Source organism: Nannospalax galili, unplaced genomic scaffold (genome assembly GCF_000622305.1).
Source record: "Nannospalax galili isolate Female #2095 unplaced genomic scaffold, S.galili_v1.0 scaffold1639, whole genome shotgun sequence".
NCBI classification, from domain to species: Eukaryota; Metazoa; Chordata; class Mammalia; order Rodentia; family Spalacidae; genus Nannospalax; species Nannospalax galili.
In genome coordinates, this window is record NW_008343206.1 from 1,374,183 (window position 1) to 1,400,656 (window position 26,474).

The 26,474-nt window shown below is 58.1% G+C and overlaps 1 protein-coding gene across 6 annotated transcripts in view; it reads right to left on the reverse strand.

Annotated features, from left to right (window-relative positions):
• Window positions 1-26,474, reverse strand: part of Lsp1 (lymphocyte specific protein 1) — a 34,575-nt gene that overhangs the window by 601 nt on the left and 7,500 nt on the right. For 5 of the 6 annotated variants that reach the window (XM_008839220.3, XM_017799676.2, XM_017799675.2 and 2 more), the window contains exons 2-10: window positions 9,535-9,675; window positions 8,436-8,603; window positions 6,480-6,621; window positions 6,052-6,144; window positions 5,724-5,767; window positions 5,475-5,556; window positions 4,065-4,199; window positions 3,713-3,790; window positions 3,473-3,575 (exon numbers count right to left, since the gene is read on the reverse strand). In XM_008839220.3, coding sequence (XP_008837442.1) covers window positions 3,486-3,575; window positions 3,713-3,790; window positions 4,065-4,199; window positions 5,475-5,556; window positions 5,724-5,767; window positions 6,052-6,144; window positions 6,480-6,621; window positions 8,436-8,603; window positions 9,535-9,675 — 973 coding nt within the window. In that variant the 3' untranslated portion in view covers window positions 3,473-3,485. Of the gene's footprint in view, window positions 1-3,472; window positions 3,576-3,712; window positions 3,791-4,064; window positions 4,200-5,474; window positions 5,557-5,723; window positions 5,768-6,051; window positions 6,145-6,479; window positions 6,622-8,435; window positions 8,604-9,534; window positions 9,676-22,100; window positions 22,584-26,474 lie in introns of those variants that run through there. The other variant, XM_017799677.2, reaches the window with a different exon arrangement.

Sequence of the window (26,474 nt, forward strand, 5' to 3'; positions counted from 1 at the left end):
TACCCATGTGGTCCCCAGGAGCCAGACCCCTCGGGGTGCCCCAATTCCCAAGTCCCAGCCCCCTCGAGGCTGCCAGCAGCTGGGAGCGAGTGTGGGTAGACCCCTCCAGGCCCCTTGCCAGGGCTTGTCTCTGCTTCCGTAGAGCCAGCCCGCACTGCAGCAGCCCGAGGCCTCTTTCCGCCCCAAACCAGACGGCCAAGCTCAGCCCATATGCCATTTGTCAACGTCCTTGCAAACACGTGGCGCCCAGAAGCCAAGATTGGCGTCTTGACCAGGACCACCCTAGGCAGGGGGGCTGTGGGAATATCCCATTCGGCGAGCTCAGCAAAAACTGCTCCTACCTTCTGGCCAATCTACCTCTCCTCTGACAATGTCAACTTGCCCAAGCCTTTTGGCTGCCACCCCTCACCACTGTCGCATAGCAGACCGACACGCCTGTGGTCGGGTCGGAGACGGCATGGAGCCCCTCACGTGTCTGTGGACAGCCTGTACTTCCCACTTCCCACTACTGGCCAGCAGCTGGCAAGGCACAGGCATCCTGCTCGAAGTTCACCACTGGGTCTCTGCTCTGATCCTGCATCTTGGCCCAAGTCTGTGCTCCAGGTGGGCCAGCTTTGGGCTGGGCCATCAGAAGACAGAGCCCTGGAAGCAGGTTCCAGCCTCTGTTACCCATTGAGTGACCTGGAGCCTCTGTACATTCACTTCTCTACCAGGGTACAAAGAAGCCATTCACAGTGGCTGATGCATAAGCTTAGACAGTACCTTGTAGTTTCTGGCGGCTTGTAGCAACCAAATCTACACAGCCTCCCCTGATCCTGGCTAGTGGGAGACCATTTACTGAGCCCCTCCTGAGAGCACAAAAGAGCTGTCCTGACTGTTGTCTCTCTCCTTTACCCCAGACCAGTGATGTTCGTCTCAGTCATGTCGAGGCCTCCAGCAGCAGGAGGCCAAAGACATGAGGGCCCCCCGGGAGCCCCGCCACCCCTGCTGCCCAAGCCAGGAAAGGACAACCAGCGCCTTCAGAAACTTCTGAGAAAAGCTGCTCGGAAGAAGATGGTGGGGACAGTCCCCACCCCACCTGGGGCCTTCCGCACCTCCCTATCCCCTGTGAGTGAGGCCAGCCATGATCTGGAGACCACAGTTCCATGTGCTGCTGAGACCCCCTGTCCCACCAAGGCCCCATGTCCTGCTGAGGCCCCTCTTGTGGTGGCCCCCCTACCCTGTTCCCCACATACCTCCATCATCCACCACGTGGCCTCACCCCTACAGAGATCCACTTTCTCCTTTAACCTCCCCCAGCAAAGGTCTCTGGCCACTCATTTCAAGGCCCCTGCAAAGCTTGAAGCCCCAGCCCCAGAATCTGTTCGATCTCCCAGTGATTTTGCTCACGTTTCGGCCCCTGGAGCAGGAGGCACCCACATCACCCAGGTGCATATCCAGCTGTCACCATCCCCACATACTGGGACCTCTGAGTCCCCCAGGATGGCTCTGGATGGAGATACAGGCCAGTGTACCCCCATCACCCAATCGCTGATCCCAGTAGCACACATCCGCCCACTACCTGCTGGGGCTCAGGCAGCAAGTCCTGGGCCTGAGGAGCCCCCTATAGCAAGGCCGTCACCCAGCTTCCAGACTTCAGTGTCCAGAGAGACGGGTGCCAGGGTGGTGGTGCCAATAGCTCCCACCTACCACTCTCCTGGCCCCTCGCCTTATAGCCCAGCCCCTGTAACTCCCGAAGCAGAGTGCCTGGAGGAGCCTCCCATAGCCGGTCCTGCCCTAGAGGCCAAGCGTGTCTCTAGTGCCCCAGCTGTCTCAGCTCCTTCAGGCTCCCACCCATGCCCTGTCCCCAAAGTCACGCCCAAGCCCCGGCTCAGTGGCTGGACACGTCTGAAGAAACAGCTGATGGAGGAGACAGAGGAGCCCCCGTTACCAGGGCCGGAGCTGATCCCGGAGCCCACACAGCCAGAAGTGCTGGTCCCTGTGAGCACCCGGCCCCCTGCCTCTCGGGCTTCCAGGATGTGGGACGCAGTTCTGTACCGCATGTCACTGGCTGAATCCCACAGTGGCCGCTCCGTGGGGCCTGGGGACGGACAGCATCCCCTATCTGGCCGTGCTCGCCTGCCCTCTCTGTACTGGCCTCGCTTCAATGCCCGGAAGCTTCAGGAAGCTGTTCGGCCTCCTCCTACCCTCTGCTCCATCCTGGAGCTGAGCCCCCAGCCCAAGAATTTCAACCGGACAGCAACAGGTTGGAGGCTCCAATGAGGTGGCCAGAGCGGCCTCTGTGGTCTGGACTGTGGGGTGGACAGACTGAGAATACAGTGAGGCCTTGGCTTTCACGAGTGAACACAGGAAGTTAGGGAGGTGCAGGGCCATGGCAGCTGGGTACTGGGTGCTGCGAGCTGGGAGCTGAGAGGAGCCATTTGGGTGGACATAGGGCAGTTGGTGGGAGAGGCGGACAAAGCTGGGAACACATGGCTGGTGGCAGATTAGGATGTGGAATGGAACGCAGGAGGGAGAGTGTGAGTCTAGCAGGGGAGACTGAGGGTAAAAGTATCAAGAGGCAAGGGTTGGGCCCAAGGACTGGCCTCAGGGTAGCCTGTGCCTCCCTATGGCCAGGCTAGTAGACCCCTCCCTTCTGTTTGGGGACAGATATCCTCCTGTGTGGAGTGGATGTTGTGGCCAGAGCCTCCCTGGCAGTAAGGGGCTTTTTAGGAGGGCTGAAGATCAGGAGTCGGAGGCTAGTCATAGTGAAGACTCAACAGCTGGGTAAGCCCTGGGCTGAGAAAGCAGCCAAACCAGAGACTCCAAGAGGCTGGGGCCAGACACTGGAGAGACCCCTATGATGTGCTGGACTCAGATAGAACATGAACTGTGAGGGGAAGGACTCAGAAGGGCCCAGAGAGGCCTCTTGCCACAGCCACTACAGCAGCAGGAATCAACAGGGGAAGGAAGCAAGGGCCAGGTAGGCAGCCACATCCCAGATGTGATGGGTACTACGGCTGTGGAATAAACTCTGCACCACTAATAAACGCATGTACCCATGCAGTCATCATCTCTGTGTCCCCCAGAGACCCTCGCCTAGGCAGGGGGGCCAAGCCAAGTTGCTCCTTTATGGACCCTCAGGCTCCTGGTGCACAGTAACCCAACACTCCCGAGGGCTGATCCCTGCCCACCTTCTCTACCACTGGTTTGCAGTGGCTAGGCTGCCTTTGCTTCCTCAACAAGCCCCACCGGACATGGCGGAAGACCCTGAAAGGGTGAGTGGTGGCTGGGGTGATCTGATCTTTCTTGAGGGGATGGACTTTCAGGCTTCCCAGAGCCAGGAAGACAGAACTGGTGGCTAAACAGAAGATGTGGCTGACTCAGAGGCTAGGTCGCTGGCCCTCAGGGCCCGAGCTATGGACAAGCAGGCCCCGTTGTGTCAGTATGTCCCCAAATGACCTGTTTTGTCATGTTCAGGTCCTGGACTCACCAAGACGTGTAGCCTAGGGTACTGAACCCTCGTCCACAAGCACTTTCTCATACTTTCCGTGTCCAGTGGCCACAAATTTATACCTCTTCCCAGATGGAGTGCTCTGTTGAGTGAAACCCAGAGTCAAGGAGACAACTGTGGCAGGGAGATCCCATTGCCTTCAGGAAGTCCTCGGGGATGGGGTACAGTTGGAGCCATCTTTGCTCACGCCCAGGCTGTGCCCAGCATGTGGAGACCTACCTTGATGGGGGATGATGCCTTTGCCCCTCCTCTCTGCTCCCACAGGCTTTTCTTGCTCACGTCTCCAGCCACAATATCCTGGGGCAGACGTAGAGGCCGTGAGGGCAGACACGAGCCACAGGGCCTGCTTGTCTGCCCGGTGTTGCCGGCCTACAGAGTGGAGGACCCACCCACCTGGCCTTTGTCAGGGATCGAAGGAGGGCATGGTACCTGCTCACCAGGGCAGGGTGGAAGAAGCTTCATCCAAGCGTCACCCTAGACATCCCTTGCTTGCTTATCCAAGAGCGCCCCGTGATGACTGACCTCCCACACTCGGCCATCCCATCCCGGCTTGCCTGGGGAGGGGCCCTACCTGGCAGGAGGGTATCTTGGCAGTGGACTGAGTCTGCACCTCCCCCGTCTCCCAAAGATTCTTGGTACTGGCCACGGCCATGCTGGGCAGCTCTATAGAGGGCTGGCGGCACAGCTTGGGGGTTCGGCTAGCAGTCTAAGGAAGAGAAAGAGCCCCAGGACAGTCACCATGGTGAGCCTCAGAGGGGTACCTGCAGCCCTTGTTTATCTCTGATCCCTAGTGGGGTTTCCAGAAGGAGGGATGAAGTCAGGCATGCTGGATGGATGTGCTGTCCCTCATTTGGTGCCCTGTGAGCCACCTGGTTCTGAAGAACACAGGTGCATCGTGTCACGTGGGAGCCCATCTTGTGCTGCATGCCTCAGGGCTGGAGGGATGTTAGATGGATGAAGGACATGGGTTAGATGAAGAAAGGACACTGGTGAGATGGAGGGACACTGGAGGATGGGGAGTCATTGTGTAAGGTGATGTGTATGATGGAGGAGGGCTGATGGGATATACAGCGACTACAGGAGTATTGCGTTGGTGGAGGGGTGCTGGCTGGGTAGAGGGGAGCTGGCTGGGTAGAGGTTGCTGGCTGAGTAGAGGCTGCTGGCTGGGTAGAGGCTGCTGGCTGGGTAGAGGGGAGCTGGGGACACTGGAGGATGGGGAGTCATTGTGTAAGGTGATGTGTATGATGGAGGAGGGCTGATGGGATATACAGCGACTACAGGAGTATTGCGTTGGTGGAGGGGTGCTGGCTGGGTAGAGGGGAGCTGGCTGGGTAGAGGTTGCTGGCTGAGTAGAGGCTGCTGGCTGGGTAGAGGCTGCTGGCTGGGTAGAGGGGAGCTGGCTGGGTAGAGGCTGCTGGCTGGGTAGAGGCTGCTGGCTGGGTAGAGGCTGCTGGCTGGGTAGAGGCTGCTGGCTGGGTAGAGGCTGCTGGCTGGGTAGAGGCTGCTGGCTGGGTAGAGGCTGCTGGCTGGGTAGAGGCTGCTGGCTGGGTAGAGGCTGCTGGCTGGGTAGAGGCTGCTGGTTGGGTAGAGGCTGCTGGCTAGGTAGAGGGTGCTGGTTGAGTGGAGAGGTACTGACTGATGAGTGTGAATGAAGAGCTTTGCTGATGGAGGATACTGGTTGGATAGAGGAACACTGGTTAAGTAGGGGAGTTTTGTAGGCTGATGAAGTGCTAGTTTCATGAGGGTGTGTTCAATGGTGACAGGGACATGGGTTGAGTGGGGTGTATGACAGGACAGAGGTGTGCCTGTTGTAATGACAGGTGTAGGGTTGGTGGAGAAGGCAGTGAGGGTTGATGGAAAGACATTGGTTAAGTAGAGAGGCGTGACAGGATGGAGGCTGAGTTGCGTAGGTGGAGAGGTGCTGGGGGGATGGATGATGACATATTAAGGCAATCCGGTCACAGAGGGCTGCGCGCTTCACCTCGGTGGCCTGGGTGTACTGCTGCAGGCGCTCGTTGATTGTGGAGATGGGCAAGGCTGGTTGGGACTTCTTCACGCTGTTGCTGGGGTGGAACAAGGGGGTATGAGCCTTACATGACCCTCCAGGGCCCTCCTGGCCTTCCTACACCCCCTTCCGGAGCTCTGCAGTTCTAGAACTCCACAGCCCCGATCCCCATCCTCAGTGGCTCTCCCATCCTAGCTTGGAGAATGTCAGAGTAAACAGACGCACCTCTTCTCTATGGAGCGGTTCAGGGACTCTGTCCTATCGGCCAGCTGTAGAGGGTGGGCAGAGGTGTGGGTCTTAGACAGCTCACTGTTTCCCCAACGAGCTGACCACAGACTCAGCCCTACTTTTGTGTCACAGGGTTAGCAGCGTAGCACAGAGGGGCAAAGGGAACTCGGACAGCCACAGTGGACATGGGCAAGCAGAAGGGGCACTTTAGCCTTCACCTACTTTTGTGTCACAGGGTTAGCAGCGTAGCACAGAGGGGCAAAGGGAACTCGGACAGCCACAGTGGACATGGGCAAGCAGAAGGGGCACTTTAGCCTTCACCTACTTTGATGGTGGGGCTCAGGGGAGATGAGCTCACTTCAACAGTCTCTTCCAAGACCAAAGGGCTAGGGGTCCTGGGCTGCTGGCTTGTCAGGTGCTAGGGATAGGAAACCCCAGGCAGCTCAGGTTGACCCCTCCCTGCACCCTCCTGCCCCACCCAGGGCCTGTTGGAGCAACGGTCTTCCCCTCCCTGGGCCTCAGGTCGGGTTTGGCCCTGACATGCTGCAGCTCTGGAATCCTGGCTGGTTGCGGGGAAGTGTCTTCTGGGTCATGCAGGAGGAACTTGCCCAGGGGGTCACCAGCTTTACCTCCTTCCAAGAATGTGGCCTGGCAAGACTGAAGTCCAGGGCTGGGGGCAATAGCTCTTCCAGGCCAGTCTGAGTCCACGGCACCTACAGGGTATCACAGCCCCAGACCTAGGGGGGCCCTCACCTCTTCCTCTGCTTTCCTAGGATCCCCAACAGTGTCTTCTGGACCGGGTTCTCCCTGGTTCAGGCTCAGCCCCTTCAGGTGGACTTCAGTTTGGTGCAGCCCATGGTCACTGGTCTGATTTTCACAAGCATTCTGGGGGAACCTGTTATTGAAAGGGAGGCAACGTTGATTCCAGGTTGCAGAGGGCCATTTGTTGCTGGGTTCTGGTCCCTTCCCAGTCCAAGCCTCAGGGTTCTTATCTGTAAAATGGAGGTAGTCTGTGTTGGTACCTAGGACTCCTAAGACCCCAGCATTAAAAGAAAAGTTTCACAGTCATTCTCTCTCTCTCTCTCTCTCTCTCTCTCTCTCTCTCTCTGCATGCACACGCGTGCAAAGGTCAGAGGACAACTTGCAGAGTAGATGGCCTCCTTTTACCATGTAGGTCCCAGGGCCTGAACTCGGGTTGTCAGGCTCAGTGACAAGCCTTGCCCGCCCAGCCACAGCATTTTTGAAGAAGGCTGTCTAAGGGCTTTGTACAAGACCAACCGTCTTCTAGGGCCTCTGTATAGGGAACCAAGGCCCCTGTGAGACATTACTTACTGCCCAGTCCTCACTGTGTAGGGCCACCCAGGTGCTGAGGCTGGAGCCTCCCGCAGACCCCTATCTGGATGAGGCCAGCCTCTGGGGGCTCCTGCCCTGCTCATATATGGGCAAGTGATCAGCAGAACAGCACATTGAGGGGAGGGAGGTGGGGGCCCAGGCTCAAAGTGTTTGGGGGTGCTGGGTCAGCTGGTGGAGGAGGCCAGAGAAAGGGACTGCATTACTGAGGAGAGGGGCCTGGGGGGGGGGCAACCAATGGGCAGCCAGGCGTGACTCTGCATTTGAGTGGCTCTGAACCCGGAGAAGATAGTAAATTCTTGTATTTTCCATGATGTCAGGCCCCTCGGTGTACATGCCAGCCAAGACCGAAACCCACCGCCCAAGGTGGGCTGGGGTCCGAGCCAGCAGCGACCACACAGAGGGGCCATTGAGGAGCTGGCAGTCAGGCAGCCAGGAGGGTTTTGGGGGGTTAGGGTGGAGGCTGCAGCCGCAGAGCACCACTGGAAGATCAAAAGTGCCCCCTGCTGTTGAATAGAAGCAAAAGAGCCAGCAGACCCAGAGTGTGCATGCAGGAAGACCATGGGCTCAAAGGGGAAACTGAGGCTGGCAGTGGTGCCCAGGATGGCGGGCAGCAGGCCGGCTCAGAGCCAAGGCCCCAGATAGACAGAGGGCTGTTGGGGTACAGGAAATGGAAGTGGGATGTTCACCGGATGAGAGAAAGTTTAGCAGTTGCTCCCGCTGGCCTAGAGGCCTCCGAGGGTCCAGGAGGGGTCAGATCACAGAGGGTTAGACAGCACAGCCTTGAGCTCCTGTCCACTCGAGGCAGTGTCCTCCAAGCCTGCAGCTTCTAAGCACTGCTGGGGACTTTCTCTGGCCAGGCATGATGGGGTGAACAGGCTCATTCTCACACCTAACCCTTAACTAGGGGAAGGGCAGGGTAAGGTTCTGCTAGCAGCCCCTCATCCACAGACCGTCCTGATTTAGACAAGCACACACGTCCACACATCTGGAAAGTGTGTCCCCTGGGCCGCCTTGCAGGCACACATCTGGAAATACCTGCTCCCCTTCGTGGGAATGGAGCTCGGCCAGCCTGGGGAGGGCGGGCGGCCACGGGCTGCAGCGCCTGCATTACGTAAGTGGGCTGCAGCTGTGTGCTGATGTGGCGGCCCCCCCATCTGGCCACAGCTGGCCAGGATGGGGCCCCTGGCCCTGGGGAGCCTGGGAATGCAATGTCCTCACTGCTTTATCCTTGCAGCCCCCTCAATGGCCACCCTGCCATCTAGCTCCCTTCTTTCCTCCCTACAATTTTCATAGTCTTTGGGCTTGCAGAGAGGCATAGCCCAGGCTCAGGCTGAGGTCAGAGAGAACCCTATTTACCTGTCTTCTCCCTGTTTCTCCTCTGGACTCGCACTCTGAGGGGGCTCACCACCATCCACAGGCCCCTCAGTCCCACAGTTTAGCTGCCGCTGCTCTGACTTCTGAGACCAGTCTCCAAAACCTTCATCTTCATCTTGCTCAGATGCCTCTGGGGGCTTTAGGCTGAGGCTGGAAGAACAGGGAAAGAGGGGTTCGGACAAGCTCCCCATGTAACAGCCTATGTCCCCTTCCCTGCCTGCTCCCTTCAAACCTAACTCCAAGTGTAAGAGCCACCACCTACCTCCGAAGTGGCTCCCTATAGCTATGGGATAGGGTTGGATTCTCCCTATGATCAGAGAGTCACCCAGGGTAGGACTGTGTTTTCCTCCATCAGTCTAGGGCTCCGAGAGTAGGGCTGTGTCTCCCCATCAGTCTAGGACTCCCTGAGGGCAGGACTCTGCTTCCCCAACAGCTAGGACTCCTTGAGGCTGCTCTGACCCACAGTTTTTCCTCAACAACAGGGTGAGCGACTGGGCAGAAGGGGCTGGGGGCTAACAAGAACCCAGTAACTGAGGACCTGACTGAGGGGCCATGACCCCTGTGGCACCCCACCCCGCCCAAAGCTGCTGACTCCGAGAAAATGGAACAAAACAGGGCCAGGAGGAAGGGGAGCGTGATTGGAAAAACAGCCCAGCCCAGCCACGGGGGCCTCCTGGGCCCGAGGAGGAAACGAGCCGGCCCGTGGCCGCCAACTTGGACGTGGCCTTCATGAGTCACCGGCAGCCGAGAGTTTGGGCGGGGGGCTCGGGGGCCAGGGCCTCATGGCTGGGGTCAGCACCAGTCCAAGCCAGGGGTTGGGGCCAGGCAGAGTGTCCAGAGCCTGAGTCAGAGCCCCTGGCAGCTGCTTGGGAGGGGGAGGCCTCCCATAGCTCTGTGGACCCTCCGGCCAGTCAACATCTCACAGATGGTGGTCACCAGAGGCTGCCCACAGCACTTGTCTCAAGAACTGGCCCCTTCTTCCATGCCTACATTGTGACCCTGACCCCAGGGCCTGACCCCAGCATGTTTTTGCCCAGGTTCCACATGGCAGTAAGTGGGTGTCCAGAGCCCAGTAGCCTACAGTGCCTGCTGCTCCGGCTGCTCCAGGGGACAGCCATCTCTGTCCTCATCCTCATCCCTGTCCCGAAGCTTCTCTCGCTCCCGTTGGCGCTGTTCACGGGCAGCCTCCTCTTCGTCTTCTTCCCTCCACTGAGTAGTGAGCCTGGGGTATGGGGAAGACACAAGAATAATCGCATCATGGCTTCTTGAGACAATGCCACATGGCCAGGGTGGTGGCCAAGGCTCACTGCTGGCTGGTGAGGGCCAGTTCTTGTCCCTAGCCTAGTCTGAATTTGAGGTCATGCAAAGCCATTGTAAAGGTACTTCTACAAGGGTCGGGGGTAGATCCCAGGACTCTGTACACGTGGGTGACGTCCTGGGAGGGGAAGAGATACCAGGGTCCACAGTGCTGGGGGCTGGTGACCAGCTATCCTCTCCTGCTGGCCACCTCCCGTGTTAGAGCAGAGTCATTTTGTTCCTGGTGGGGACCCAAGAGGGCTTGAGAAAAGGGTGCAAGGGATTCAGAGAGTCCTAGCCAGATAGCTAACCCCCCCAAGGCCTCCTTCCTGCAGAGAGAACAGAACATGATGTAAAGGTAGCCACCATGCAGGGTCTGAGGGTGAGGAGACCTATAGTCAGGCCAGGTTCTCTGTCCTCTCTGGAAAGCCCCTTCCTCTCTCTACCTTGTGTTTGACCAGCCGAGAGCTGTGAGGGGGGCTCTGCAGGGCACCCCACCTTCACCCAGAGCTCTCTATGGAGTCTCTCTGGTTTGCTCCAAAGGTGGGGAAATAGGCAAACACTGATACCCAGGCTCCTCCAAATCCTTCTTCCCAAGCTAGGGGATAGTCAGAGGAAGGCAAGGTAGCCTGGGCCCAGGGGACCTGGAGGCCCTTCTCCAGCAGACCTTGGGCCACTGGGTCCAGCCTTGGTCACCCCATCCCTACAAAACACCCCCCTACCCACCCCAGCTCGCCTAGAGCTCAGACAGGTTGGAATCTGTTTCTAAAGTACCCACTGCCCAAAGTCTGGGGTACCCGAGCTGCTTGGGCCTGGGTCTCCTTTCTGGGGTCTCTGTTTCCCAGGCAGTGTCCGCTGAATGACCCCACAGCCCGCTCCCCTCTGGGCCTCAGTCCCCTGGCCAGGAGGCCTTGCCAGCACATGATCTAATCTCTCCAGGTCTCCCCTAAGCCTCTCAGACGAAAGCCAGGCCTCTCCACAGGCTCTGCGATGAGGTTCACTCTACCCCTCATCCCCCACCCCACCCCACCCCCGCGCCAGCCACATGGGACTCCAGCCACGCAAGCTGTCCAACCGCTCCTGCGCTCCTGCCTTATACCCCCAAGCCGAGCTGCCTGCCTCAGCCTCACAAAGGCCTTCAACTTCCCCAGCCCAAGCAACCCCCTTAATTCCCCACACCTGGCTCCCATCACTGGCAGATACCGAAGGCCTCCTGGCTCCCTCCCTGGCCTCATGGGGGGTGGTGAGGGAGGCTTCCCTTTGTTCCACCTGGTGAGGTGCAACTCTGTGCTCTAGGGGCTGTGAGTTGCTCCCTTTACATACATACAACAGCCCCCCCCAAGACTGTCAGGGCAGAGTTGATGGAGAGAAGATTCCTCACTCAGCTTCATTGCAACCCATAGGGAGAGACCCCTCTGGTGGGTTTGTTCCCACTTTCTGACTGAGTGTGTGTGTGTGTGTGTGTGTGTGTGTGTGTGTGTGCGTGTGTGTGTGTGTGTGTGTGTGTGTGTGTGAGAGAGAGAGAGAGAGAGAGAGAGAGAGAGAGAGAGAGTTTGTATGTGCAACGTTCTTGTCTAACTATCCTCTCTCTTGGGGAGAGGGAGTCAGAGGAACCTGGGTATCGATATGGCACAAGTGTGCACATGTACTTGGTGGGCTGTGCAAGCCCGGAACGGGGCACAGGAAACAGGTCAGCTCCTTGGGTCTGGATCCCTGAGAGGGTCTCACTCTAAATAAACCCAGGGCCTCACCTGCTCTGCTAAGTGTAGGGAGCAGAATTTCTTTGGGCACTCCTGGGGCAGAAAATCCAGGCCACGTCAGCCTACCCCTATCACACAAAACCTGAGCAAGGGGTGCACACAAGTACAGGGACCCCCACACACGGCTCTCATCGGAGCAGGGTGGACAACACACACACACACACACACACACACACACACACACACACACACACACACACACACACACACACACACCCCTGTGTGGTCACGTGGTCCCTCGCACATGCTCACACACAGGGTCACCCTCAGACGTGTACTGGCAGGGCTGAAGAACAGGGGATCACACAACGGCAGGTCCCATCCCCTCCCAAGTTCCCTCAGGGGCCGCCCCTGCCTCACTATTTACTGTTTTCCTAACCGTCACCCCGACAACGTGGTGCTGGGCCCGGGCCTGGCCAGAGGCCAAGGTGTGTTTTCTGGGAACATCCTCTGTGGGGTCCGCACAGCCCCCAGTCACCCTCACGTAGCCCTCCCTGGACAAAGTCTTGGGTACCCACAGAGGGTGCAGGGCAGGGGTCTCCTAGGGTTACCCCTCAAGCCCAGCGCTGGGGTGCAGCCTGTTCCCAGTTCCTGAGCTGGCTCTGAGGCTCAGGAGGCCTGGGGCCCCTCTCCCCTTCCCTCCCGCCTCTGGTAGTGAGTAATGCACCCCCTCCCCATGACCTCACCCCGTCACTATTCCACAGCTGGGCTCCGTTCTGGGAACTGGAAGGGGGTGGCTCTCTTGGGGTGGGGTGGGGGCCTCTGGCCTGGGAAAGGCGCCCCCCGGCCAGCGGCCCAGACCCCTTGGCACGCTCTTCGGAGCTGTCAAGACTCTGGCGATGGCCGCCCCGCCCGTGGCCCTGGCCCGCCAGGCGAGCGCAGCTGCGAGGGATTTGGTGTTCCTGTACAAACGCAATCAGGCCATTTCCTGAGTCTGTTCTGGCTCGGGGGCCCCGGGCTCAGCCCGAGGGGCTGGGGAATGGGGCCCTGCCCCCTCTTCCTGCCTGCCCTGGCACAGGGCTTACCGCACGGCTGGGTCCCCGCCCAGGTGCATCGGCTCTGGGTCCCCGCCCAGGTGCGTTGGCTCGTGCGGTGCGGACCCCCACCAGCTCCCATTCCGGGCAGGGGCCGTGTAGCTCAAGGGGCCCCTCCCCACCCCACCCTGGCCTGATGAACCTCTTCTGGGTACCTTGTTTTTCTTAACCCCCTGAACCCCTCACCCCTCCTCCTGCTGGCCAGACCCCACTGACAGCCCAACACCGCCCATCCTGGGCCTCGGCCCTTCCCGCTGCCCATGCTCCTTGTCCTCCCAAGGACGGGTCTATAGGTCGGCAGGCCTCTGTCCCTGTCCCAACTCTGCCCCCTGCAGGCAGCCCATGTGACTGCCCCTTCCAGGCAACTTGAACCCAAAGGTCAGCCCGGGCTGTTTCCAGGCTGGGGGTACTGGAGGGGACTAGGAACTGGACCTTGTGAGGATGTCCTGGGTGGCCGGCTCCTTCAGGCTACCTCTCCCCCACCACAGTCTCCGAGGTTCTGGAGGACTGGAGGGAGTGAGGAGCCTGGGCGCTGGGGACAGCCACCAGGAGTAGCTGATTGACCCCCTGAGACCACCAGGGCCTTGTGCCCTCAGGGAAGCAGCTGCCTCTGCCTCATCAATGCCCACCAAGGGGGTAATTGCTCCTAAGGCGGCTGCAGAGCCCTTGAGACCCTGAGACAGAACAAGGAAAGGCTTCCTGGGTGCAGGCTGCCATAGGCTAGCAGGATAGACCACACAGTACCCACGCGCAGACCTCTTAAGGGTCTGTCCTGGGTGATGGCAGCAGGCCACCACTCTCGTCCCATGTCCCCGGAGCTGCTGTTGACAGGCCCCACTGGACGTAGGGGTCCCGTTCCCTGTGGGCAGTCTAGGGAGGGGTGTGTGAGTAGTGCTGTTCGGCTGTTACTCTGGAAAGAGACATAGAGGTAGGCATGCGGGGTGAGCTCAGAACACGGAGCCCCTGGTCAGTAGGTGGGCGCTGGGTGGGGCAGGCAGGAGAGCACAAGTTCCCTCCCCAAGGCTGAGGTGAGGCTACAGGAATCCAGCCCCCAACCCAGGACACCTGGCTCTGGTCCAGTTCGCCTTCCATCATCTTTCTGGGCGTGCTGGTGCCCTGCTAGACACAGACAGGGTGGGGGTGAGGGCAGGTGAGTGAGGGGCACACTCCACTGGGCAAGACCCCGGCTCCCCTACCTGGGGAAGTACCACAATAAATTGGCCGAGGGGAGGGACATGATTTGACTATGTTTGTGAAAGATGAGCAGGGTCTTCAGAGAGACAGAAAGGCTGATGCAAAAGTCAGGTGACTGAGAAGTTTGAAGACCTCAGAGGGGCTGCATGGCCCACAGGGTGGCCCCTCACAGGTGTGCCATAACCAGAGTCGATCCTTTCAGCCAGGAACCCCTGGTCATGTTGGGGAGCTGGTGGGGAATGATGGGAAGGAAGGATGCAGGCCAAAGGAAGTGTCAGTGAGAAGCCAGTCTGCACTAAGCTGGAAATGGGGGACAGGTTGTGGCCTACAGGACAGCCTGGGATCTGTGCTATGTGCAGCAGGACCTGGGGTTCAGCTGGGTGAAACACTGAGGTACAGACTGGGCGTGCAGCATGTCTTGTGAGGGCCCTCAGAGACAGTGAGTACTAGGTCCAGGCTGCAAGAGCCCCACCCCAGGGTGGAGACCTCTGAGGGGTCCCACAGCAGCAGTCTGATTGGTTAGAGGTAGCCAAGGAGTGCAAAGATTGATGGCACAGGGAAAGCTGGGGTGCCACATCCCCTGGCTTCCTGACCTCCAGGTCTCCCCACCCCGGAGCACAGCCCAGGCCAGTGCTCAGTTCACCGTGGGTCATATGTGCATCCAGGATGGAAGAACACCCAAGTTGGAAACAGAGGATCAACCCCAATGGGTCTGCGGTTCCCAATCTGCTGCTGTCAGTCACAGGCACCTGAGAGCCCAGCGGGGCCTGGGGCTCTGTGTTCAGTGCAGAGGCCAGAGTAACCTGGGGGTACATGTCCCTGGGGAACAGAGACAGGGGCTAGGTGGGACCCCCAGGTCTGGAGGCAAGGGAGTAATATAAGACTTGCCCAACCCCATGATCTGGAGCCTTTGTATAAGATCCCCAGCTCCCCCGCCCCAACACACCGTGGCCTCTGTATAAGATCCCACACACACACACTCCATGGCCTCTAAGATCCCAGTCACCCCCAACACCATGGCCTCAGTATAAGGTCCCCAGTGGCCCCACACACACCATGACCTCTGTATAAGATCCCCCACACACACTGTGGCCTCTATTATATAAGACTTCAGTCCCCCACACACATACCGTGACCTCTGTACAAGATCCCACACACACTCCATGGCCTCTGTATAAGGTCCCCAGTACCCCCACACACACCATGACCTCTGTATAAGATCACCCCCCCAACACTGTGGCCTCTATATAAGACTTCAGTCCCCCCCCACACATACCATGACCTCTGTACAAGATCCCACACACACTCCATGGCCTCTGTATAAGATTCCCCAACATTCCATGGCCTCTGTATAAGATCCCCCCATACTATGAGGCCTCTATGTAAGATCCCCACCACCACCACACACTCCTGAGCCTCTGTATAAAAATCCCAGTCCCCACCACACACCAGGTCTCTGTATAAGATCCCCACATACACACACTGTGGCCTCTGAATAAGATCCCAGGCCCCCTCCCCGCATATACTGCGGCCTCTGCATAAGATCCTAGCCGCCCCCCCACCCCCATCATGGCCTCTGTGTAAGATCCCAGGGCCAGCCTGGGGTCCTGGGACTTACACATCCTGCAGAGGGCCCTAGAGGAGACTGTGGACTCTGGCTCTCCCTCCCACCAGAAGGAGGCGCTGTTCACCCTGGGCAGGCAGCTGCCACTCAGTGGCCTTTGAACGGAAAAGGCTCTGGGTGGGCGGAGCTCATGGGGGACTGTCAACATGAACTAGCCCAAAGCTGCCCACGTCTCCTAGTAACAGGTGTGCCCACTTGCCTCCTTCAGGACCAGTGCTGCCCCCACCAGACTTAACTCCCAATTCTGTGAGGTAGTGTGTAGCATTGGGAGACCCCTACCTAGCTGCTTGCACTCGGAACCCCCAAACCTACAGTCTTCCCAGCCAGTCTCAGCCCTGGAGTTCAGGACCAAGGCTCCATAGAGAAAGTTGTCTCTGCTAGTCCGCCCCAGTGCCAGGCTCAGGCTGTGCTGTGGAGCCCTGGGGCCTTCCTGGTCCTCTTCTCCGCCTTTGGCTCACCTGACGTCTCTCGGGTCCAAACCCTCTCCTGGACCCAAACCCTACCCAGTCAGGGTCTTCAGTTCTTACTGTGGAACAGAGCAGGGTTGTGCCCCCAATTTTTGCAGTTGGGGAGTCGAAGCTGGGAACCTGAGGCTGCACCCACCTGCAAGGGGAACCAGGGAGACCAGGGCCTAACCCTGCCACTGCCCCGGCCCCCAAGGCCTGGTATGATGATGCCCACTATCTGTCCCCTACTCAGCCTTCCTGGGACCACAGCACAGGTCTCTGCTCTCATAGACCCACTTCACCTTTTGCAAGCACTCCCCTACCCACGGGTGTCAACTACGCTAAGCTCCTTACTGCCCTGGCAAATCTTAGAGGGGTTGGGGGCCAGCCCTGACCTTCAGGTGTAGACTAAGGGCCACAGAAGCCACAGGCTCTCTCAGGAGCTGGGGACCAGGCACCTCGGGGGATGGGGGAGGCAACTGGCACTCAGGGTGCCATGTCATCACCCACACTGCCCCCGGGACATGGTGTAGGGAGGGGCTGCTAGAGAGCCATAAACACATGCACATCTGGGAAACATCTCCAGGGGGAACCATGGTTCAGGGGTGCTGGAAAGGGTCCTATGCCTCCTGTCCCCATGTCCCTGGGTTTAGGCACATCCTGAGCCAGCTTACCTGTGAGTCCCTGGCCTCTGTGGGAGTTACAAGGGGAAGGGTCTCCTGCATCTGGCTCCCATCCACCCAGCCTGACACCTGCCTTACCCTCAAACTGAGGTCCATCCAGCCTCTAGCCACCTGCCACCTGCCCACTCCCTCCTGGGGGTGGTGTCCACTCAGGGGAGGCAGGCATCTTCTCTCCTCTGGAGTGAGGAAGAGATGCATCTAGAGTACCCCAGGGAGGTGACATAGTAAGCCATCTAGGGACCACAAAACCCCGTGGAGGCGTGTAAGATCACAGCCCATGCCTGTCCATCACACCACCCAGGCTGGCTGGGCAGACCCACAGTTCTATACTTGGGAAAGGTGTCTGTCAGGCAGAGCCTCAGCCTTCAGGGGATAGCTTTGTCAGAAGGGTCTAAAGCTGGGCTCTGCAGAGCTTTTGCCTAAAGACCCAGAGTCTGAGAATGGGGACGTGCCCCTGTGCCTGAACCCTCTGTTCCACACCGCCTGCAGAAGCTGGGTCAGGGTCCTGCCTTCAAAGTAGGAACCAGAACCAAGGTGCTGTTTCATTGATAAGCCCATCACCTCCCTCCGTCTGGGGGCCCTACCTCTTGTGATGTGCTCCCAGGTTGGCCCATTGCTGGCAGACTCCTCATTCAGGACTCCTAACTCCACACCTCTGGCCAGGTCTGCTCAGTCCGGCCTGGCTCTGAGGGCCTGGGGTTGGACATCAGGGCCTAGACCTCCTGTCTGTCACATGGTGGTATGCTGCGACTTGTGCTGGCCTGAGCTCACTCTTTCTCCCTCCACTGGCTCTGCACATCTCGTCCTCCCTGCTACTGACCAGAATGCCAGAGGGGCCGGCGCCAAGTGCACAGCAGCCATGAGCCCTTCCTGGTGCCCAGGCTCTGTGGCCTCAGAGATGTCTTCATGCTGACCAGCTCGGCTCTGAGCTCCCAGCAGGGACCAGGCTCAGAGTGGCAGGCGGCCCTGGCAGAGCACTCACGGGGCTCACGAGGCAAGGTTCTGGCACACTCCCTGACACGCGACGGCGCCTGGCATCGGCTTGAGACTCTGCCATCCCCTCCTCTTCCCTCCCTGGCCGGCTATGCCCAGATCCACCTCACCCCGAAGGCCTCACTTATTGCTCTGCTCATGGATGCTGCCCAAACGCCTCCATTCCCCACTGGCTCACTGGTTTACAGATTGCTCAACTCGGCTGCCCACCTGGATGGACATACAGCGGTGACAGCATGCAGCCAAGTCTGCCCAACACTCTCCGACCCCACCGTCCTGCACCTGACCCTGAACCCACAACTGCCTCTATTTTCCTGCCACCCTAACGCCCTGCTTGGCACTTTGGCAACATGTGAGCTCTAGGTGCTACCCAAAGCCTCAAAGACCTATCATTCCTGAGGTGCTGGAGAGGAGGGGATCCAGCCCAGGCTGGCCGACTTCAACCTCCAGCCTCACAGTTCCTCAGGACTATGCTCGCACCTGACTGTACCCGAGCCTTATTGTTTCAAGCTGCACTAAGTAGGAATGAACCAGCCTCCACAGGCTGTGGGAGGCTCCCATACCCCTGTGCATGTTACACTAGCTGAGGTCAGTGGGACCTGCCCTGATTCTCAGACCCCAGGTCCTGGCCCAAATAGGGCTGAAATGAACAGTGTCCCCACCATACACCTGCACGCTGAGGCTTAGAGAGGCTGTGTCCTGGACTTGGGGACACTGTACTGTCAGTGCATGACAGGATGATCCCTCAGCCCCTGGGATACAAAATGTATAGAGATCAGGCAGCTACAGGGGGTCCAAGGGCAGGACCCAGGGCAGGGGGTCCTGGTCCAGAGGGTCACTGGTACCTTTCCCTTCTGTTTCCTCTCTTCCTCCCTTCCATTCATTAGCCCTTTCTTGTTGGCCTGCATGCCTCTTCCCACAACCCCTTTATCTCCCTTTCTACCACCTAGCACCTAGCACCCGTCTTGCTCAGTTTCTCCGAACTTCTGTTCCTATATGCTAAGTGGGGACAACAGAGGAGTCCCCCCCCATGCTGGCTGACATAAGAGCCTCCTACCCATGTCCCCCCTTTCTCTCTCCCCCCCTTCTCATTTCTTACCTGGTATGACACATTCCCACGGAGAGACCCTCACAGTCCTCTGGGGCAGCTTGTGCGTGACTCCCCCTGGCACCACCAACCCTGTGCCAGGCCCTCCAGCTCTCTGAGTCCTAATCCCAGTTGGCCTCAGCATGTCCTCTGCCCCGGGTGGATAGCAGCCGACCCTCATAGCTACATTCCTGCCCCCCTGCCCCCCAGGACAGAAGACTGCACAGCCAGTCCTGTGGGCCGAGGGCCAGGTCTGGTCCCACTTGGCATGAGGCCCTGAAAGCCTTCTTCCCTTTCTCTGCCCAGGGGTTCCTGCTCCCAGGTCCCACCTGCAGCCTTGTGCCCACCTGTAGCCACTTGCCCACAAGATGCTCCTGTGCCCATCTTAGGCCCTCCGCCCACCTGTAGCCACTTGTCCAGAAAAAGCCCCTGCCCGCCTACAGCCCTGTGCCCTCCTATAGCCCCTGTGCCCACCTGTCCTCTGGAGACCTTGGTGGTCCATCCTGGCACTGTCCTTTGGGAAGCCGCTTTGAGCCTACAGCGGTGTCCCTGGGGGCTGTGCCCCTCCAGCTATCCCAAGGGTCCCAAGAGCCCCAGGATGTCCCCTCCAGGCCAGCAGCAGCATGGGGTGGGTGAGTCCCTGGGTGCCTTGGCGCCCTGGTCGCTGCTTGCCGCCTGATCTACCCAACTCTGACGCACCGGCTGGGATTGGAACCGGAAGCTCAGTCCTCTGGGCTCTGGCCCTGACACCCTGCCCAGGGGGCTGGGCCACTCGGTCCCTGTACCCCCTGCTGCTGGCTCGGCTAGGCTCCAGGCAGGACGACTCTGGCAGACAGACCACCCGGCCCGTGGGGGTGCCGCCCACCGGCCACCCGGCCTGCCAGGGTGGGGCCACCCCACCCTCGGGATCTCGGCCTCCAATGGGCCTGTATAGCCACGCCTCCCTGGACACTGTGGTTGGAGGCCTGGCTTCCCTTCCCCCCACTGGGCCACCCAGCAGAGTGCCAGCCCCATCTGCTACCCTAACTGTCACACTAGGATCCCCAGAAGCCCCATGGGCCACATGTTGGGGTGAGGGCATGTCTGAAGGGCCTTAGACCCCAGGGAAACCATAGGCAGGGTTGACATGGTATCTGCTGGCCGATGGGTGCCTTACACCACCCAAAGGAGCCTTGGCTGGGGATGCCCACCAAGGTGACCCCTGGATCAGCCTCTTAGCCCAGCACCAACCCCAAGGTACTTCTGATCAGCCCAGAATCTTAAACCCAGGCCCCTGAGGGCTACAGGACCAGGAGAGTGGCTGAAAGTCCAGGTGACCATCCTTAACCCTGTCCTGACCTGTGGTGAGCCTGAGAGGACCCTGGGTTTAGGAATGGGGAACCCAGGTCCCTGGCACAGGGGGATGGGGGTCATCCCGAGGTCTGGCTGGTCACATGCTAATCCCTCAGCTCCTATCCACACTCAGATGAAGAGAGTTGGGCTGGGGGCATGGGACCTATTTTCCCACTGGTCCATTGCATTCTTTTTCGTGAATATAAACTGGATTCAACTTGTACCCTAGCCTCTGCTAGTATAAAGCACCCCCTCCAAAGCTTGTCACAGAAGAAACAGGTAGGACCCTGTTCCCAAGTGTGTCCAGAGAGCCAGGGTCCCTGGGGAAAGATCTAAGGCAAAGGCTATGGATTTGGGAGAGGCAGGTTCACTGCCTGCCGACGGGGTGCTCTTGAGTTTACTTTCCAACAGGGACAAGGTGGGGGTTGATGTGCCAGGACTGGGCAAAGTGGACAGCATGTCTACAGTGGACGGTGGGGGTGAGGGGGAGGGTGGGGTGTCACGGAACTGAATTACCATGTGCACATGTCTACACATGCATGTGTGTGTATGGGTGCATGTGGGGTGTGCACAGCCCCAGTTGTGTCACAGGGACAGGCCACTGAGTGTGCAGGTGAGCAGATGTATGCCCCATGCTGTCCACTGTGGACCTGCTCAGCACATTGGACAAATGACTCTCCGTCACCCTCTACAAGGGACTCTTCCCTATGCCCACACTTCCGTTCCACTTTGGCAGAGTTCCCAGAGACCTCTAGGAGACCTGCCCTCCTGCCTGCCCACTGGCTACTACCCACAGGCCTTAGTTTCAGGGACCCCTCCTACCTGTCTCCTGCCCAGGACCTTGGATAGTGCCAAGCCTGACTGACCCCTGTCCAAGGCTGTGCTGTTTCTATACAACCCCCATGGCCCACAGCCCCAACTCCTGGTTAGCAGGGCATCATCCTGGAGCTGGGTGTGGCCACAGCTGCCCAGATGGCTGTAGGCAGGCATTCCTGTGTGTGCACACAGAGCTAGGTCTCAGGGCTCTTCCTGACACCCCCCCCTCCTCAGGGTGCTATGATCCTTGTTCTTGGGCCTCAGTTTCCCCATTTGTCAAGTGACACTTGTGAGCTGCAAAGATTGATCAAAGGCACTCCTAAATTTCCAGGACATAGGGAACTGGAGGATAGGGGCAACGGAGGATACTTTCCAGCTCGGGCAGGAGAGACATCTGGCCTGAGTCAGGCGGCTCTGCATGGGGGCCCTGGGCAGGCTGGGCTGAGCCTGAAAGGGCACGGATGTGGTACTGGCTGCAGTCTGGGGTGGAGCGAGGCTGCCAGGTCAACTCAGACCCTGGTGCTAGACCTGACCCTGACAACTGGCTGGGACCACGACAGGAGCTGGGGCTTGGAGACGTCTCAGCATCTGCCCCATTCAAGCTGTCTCGCCACAGAGAGCTGGGACCAAACACACAGAAATGCAAAACAATGCCAGGCCCACCCTAGGAGCTTGACATCTAAGAAGCCATGGAAGCCAGAGAACAGGCCATCAGGCCAGCAGAGCAGAGCCCTCCTATCCAGGAAGGTCGTGGCAGGCTTCCTGGAGGAGGTGGCATTTTGACAGACCTTGAAGTTGGAAGGTCGAGGGAGGGAAAGGGCCTGGCTAGTGTCTCAAAGAAGCCGATGAGCACATCATCACAGGGCGTGGTTGAGGTTCAAGGACCTGGGCCCTTTTCCTCACACATTTTACCCTGGAAGAAGCCAGTGAATGAATGAGCCCCTCAAAAGCCAGCGGCCCAGTGGCCAGAGAACCAGGATTTCCTGAGGCTCCGATGCCTCCCACTCATAGCTGGAACGCAAAGGGGTGCTGGGGCCTGTGGTGGCCAGTCCAGTCTCATCTGTAAATTCAGGGGTGACTGGATGGTCCCCAGGGGCCGCAAGACAACATGTTGGGGGCGGGGCTTGGCATTTACTCCAAGAATGCACTCTCAGTGGGTCCTGGGGATACAGGAGGAGAGGTGGGAGGAGGAGAAAGGGAATATGGCAACCCAGCTGACCAGGAAGAAGGCTTCGTGCTGGGCTTTAGCATCTTCCTGTGCACGTGCATGCACGGGTGGCCTGGCACCGCCTCTGGGCCACACATCCGCCAGCCTGGGCCCAAGGGGGTGCCACTGTCGGCAGGGCACTGAGGGCACCGTGCCTGGGCCGGGAGGGACCTACCTCAACAGCTTCTCCAGGCCCCGTTTGCTAGAATTTCTCCTCGGGAGTGCGGGGCCATTCATGCTGCGGGCCTGCCTGCCGTCTCGCTGGCGACCTGGCCTGACCCTGGCCCTGGGGACACAGCCTGAGGCTTCAAAGGCTCCTGGTGCTATGGCCCAGAACCTTTGCTCTCCGCTCTCCTCTCCCGTCTCCTCTCCCTTTTCTTCTCTCTATTCCTCTCTTTGTGTCCCTGTCCCTCTCTTGTCCCTGCCCCCCTCCTCCGTCTAGTTGTCTGGTCTCTCTGGCTCTGAAGCCCCCTCCTTTGTCTCCTCTGTCTGTCTGTCTCTGTGACCTGGCATCTGTCTGTCTTCAGTCCCTCCAGCCCCTGGGGGCAGGGGTCTGAGTCTGACTCCCAGCTGGCAGCCCCCAGGCTCTTCCACTGTCCCTGGACCCTGTCTCTGTGGGTCTCTCTCCTCTCTCCCTCCTCAGGACGCCTAGCAGCCGCTTCCCTTTTGTCCCCCAGCCCCCTTCTCCGCCCCCTCGGTCTCCTCCACCTCCACCACCTCCTCCTCCTTCCGAGACTAGTAAAAATGTCAGAGAGAAACCCTCCCAGCCCTGCAGCGTGGGGGCCTGGCTGGACCTCCACGCCCGCTCCCGGGCAGCAGGGCAGCATGCCCCCCTCAGGCCACCTTGGCAGCTTCTGCCCAAGGTTTCACTCTGGGTCCTGGGCCCACGGGCCGCCTCCCCATCCTCAGAGCCCCTTGCCCATCTCTGCCTGCCTGCTGAGCCCTCTCTGAGTCCAGTTCTCCCTGATCTCTGCCTCTCTCTTCCCTGATCTAGGCCTCAGCTGCCCCTGACCCCCTGGCTCTCCTGCCTCCCTCTCTTCTTCCCCTCTGGTGTCTCCATCCCCATCTCAGTTTCCTGCCCTCCCCATCCCTTCCCCTCCCTCCTTCCTCTCCCTCCTCCCTTTTCTCCCTCCCCCTGGGTCTCCATTTCCCCTCTTTTTAGTCCCAGTTCCCTGTTCCTGCATCACCTCCAGGGAAGGCTGGGCACCCCAGGAATCCTTCCTGGTCCCCAGGTCTGGAGGCTATTGCCCTCCCCAGCACCCCAGGCTGTACTCAGAGCAGGGAAGGCACTGCAGGCTCAGAAGCTACTAAGAGCATCCTTCCTTGGCACAAGACATCATGGTCTGCTAAGTGGCCGTGGGCACCTACCACCGGGGTGGGTGCCCTTACCAGCCAGCCCCCTGCCCTGTCTTCTGGCTCAGACCCAGGGACAAACAGCCCAGCCTATTGTTCTTCTGGTTGGGCTTAGTCACTGTGACTCACTGGAGAACACTGGAGGCTAGTGGCTCCAGGAGGGAGGGAGGGGGCCTTGCTGGTAAGGAGTTGCCCAGAGCCAGCGCTGGGCCAGCAGCTTACATCTGGTGGCTTCCAGGCTCAGTCACAGCCACTGACAGGCAGTGCTGTTGGACCCAGGAGCAGGATAGGAAAACCAAGACCTGGCCAGCAGCACTGGGGCAGGCCTCAGAGCCAGGGCCTGGCAGAGCCGGCTCCCCACACATAGCAGGCCAGCATTTGCCTCCTCCATTCCCATTCTGGGAGAATAGGCACATCTCAGCACAGCTGGCCAACCCTCAGCTGTCCTCCATCCCCATGCTGGGAGAATGGGCACATCCCAGTTGGAGTGGCCTCTAGCCGAGTCAGGAAACCAGAACATGGGAAACCTGGGGACCATGGAGTACCAAGAGTGGGTTAGGGTCAAATGGATGTATCACCAAGGGAAGGCAGCAGGTGGGTTGTCACAGGGGTCCACAGCTCAGTTCTGCTGCCCCTCAGTAAGTTGGCCGCAGTTGCTACAAGATGAGACTGGCCTGTCAGAGCAGTCTCACCTCAGCATCTCCCAGAAGGGACTGGAGGAGCCGGGATGCATAGCAGAGACTTCCCCATAGGATGGAGATAGAATACATAACACCTGACAGAATTCAGATGGACAGAGACCAGGTATGCTGGACCTCCCTCTGGCCAGCTGCTGAGTAGGTCAACCAGAGGGACCAGATTGCCAAGGAAGCTAGCTCATGCTGTGCCTGTCTCCTCATCCCTGTTCCTGTCCTAGCAAGACAGCCAGGAAGGACATGTGGCCAGAGTGATTTGAGTTCAAAAGAAGAAAGAATGTTTCCAGAGAGGAGAGGGTTGCCTTGAAAGGAGAGTTCCCTGCTACTTCAGAAAGCAGACACTTGAGAGTGGCATGATTTGTGGACAAGAGGACAGAGTGATTGATATTGGCCCTACTATCTGTTATTTGTCTATTCATCCATCCACTTACCCATCCATGCATCCACCCATCCATCCATCCACTCATCCATCTATTCACCTACCCACCCATCCATCCATCCACTCATCCATCTATTCACCTACCCACCCACCCATCCATCCACTCATCCATCTATTCACCTACCCACTCATCCATCCATCCACTCATCCATCTATTCACCTACCCACCCACCCATCCATCCACTCATCCATCTATTCACCTACCCACCCACCCATCCATCCACTCATCCATCTATTCACCTACCCACCCACCCATCCATCCACTCATCCATCTATTCACCTACCCACCCACCCATCCATCCACTCATCCATCTATTCACCTACCCACCCACCCATCCATCCACTCATCCATCTATTCACCTACCCACTCATCCATCCATCCACTCATCCATCTATTCACCTACCCACCCATCCATCCATCCACTCATCCATCTATTCACCTACCCACCCATCCATCCACTCATCCATCTATTCACCTACCCACTCATCCATCCACTCATCCATCTATTCACCTACCCACCCACCCATCCATCCACTCATCCATCTATTCACCTACCCACTCATCCATCCATCCACTCATCCATCTATTCACCTACCCACTCATCCATCCATCCACTCATCCATCTATTCACCTACCCACCCACCCATCCATCCACTCATCCATCTATTCACCTACCCACTCATCCATCCATCCACTCATCCATCTATTCACCTACCCACTCATCCATCCATCCACTCATCCATCTATTCACCTACCCACCCATCCATCCACTCATCCATCTATTCACCTACCCACCCATCCATCCACTCATCCATCTATTCACCTACCCAAACATCCATCCATCTATCTGCCCACCCATCATATATCCATCCACTCATGCATGCATCCATCCATCACCAGCCCATTCACCTGGCTACCTGTCCATCCATTTCTGCATCTATCCATCCATTCATCTGTCCATATGTGCATCTGTCCCTTTGTGCTGGTAAGTTTTTGTCAATTTGACATATACTGGAAACACTAGGGAGCCTCAGTTGGTGAATTTTCTCCATCAGATTGGCCATGTCCGTGTCTGTGGGGCCTATTCTTCATTACAATTTGATGTAGGAAGGCCCAGCCACTGGGTAGTGCTATCCCTAGGCAATTAGACCTGGGCTTTAAAAGGAAGGGAGCTGAGCAAGTCAGGGGAAGCAAGCCAGTAAGCAGAGGTCCTCCACGGTCTTTGCTTCAGTTCCTGCCTCCAGGTTTCTGTCTTGAGTTCCTGCTCTGAATTGTCTTGATGATGGACTGCAACCTATAAGAGGTAGTTAAACCCTTTTCTCCCCCAAGTTAGTTGCTTTTGGTCTTGTTGCTTATCACCCACCCATCTATCCACTCATCCATCCGCCTACCCCATCTATCCACTCAGCCATCCACCTACCCCATCCATCCATCCATTCACCCGTCTATCCACCCATCCATCCATCTACCCCATCCATCAATCCATTCACCCATCCATCCACTCATCCACCTACCCAGTCACCTAACCATCTGCCCATCTATCATTCATCAATCCATCCATCCATTTAATCACCTATCCATCTACCCACCCATCTGCCCATCTACCCATCCACCCATCAAACCATCCACCCATCCTCCCATCCACCTACCCCCCACATACATACACATATACATACATACATACACATACATACATACATGCATACATACACATACACAGAGTGATTGATATTGGCCCTACTATCATTTGTTCATCCATCCACCACACATACCTACATTCATCCACCCATCTATCTATTCACCTACTCATGCATCCATCTATCCAAGCATCCAATCATACACCTATCCATACATAATACATATATATGCACACACCCATCCACCTATTCACCCATCCACTCACTCATTCATCCGTTCACCCATCCATCTATCTTATCCATTCATCCACCAATCTATACATCCACCCCTTACCACCCATCCATTCCCATCTGTTCATCCAGCCACCACTCACCCATCTATCCATTTATCTACCAACCCACTTACCATCTAGCTACCAAATAT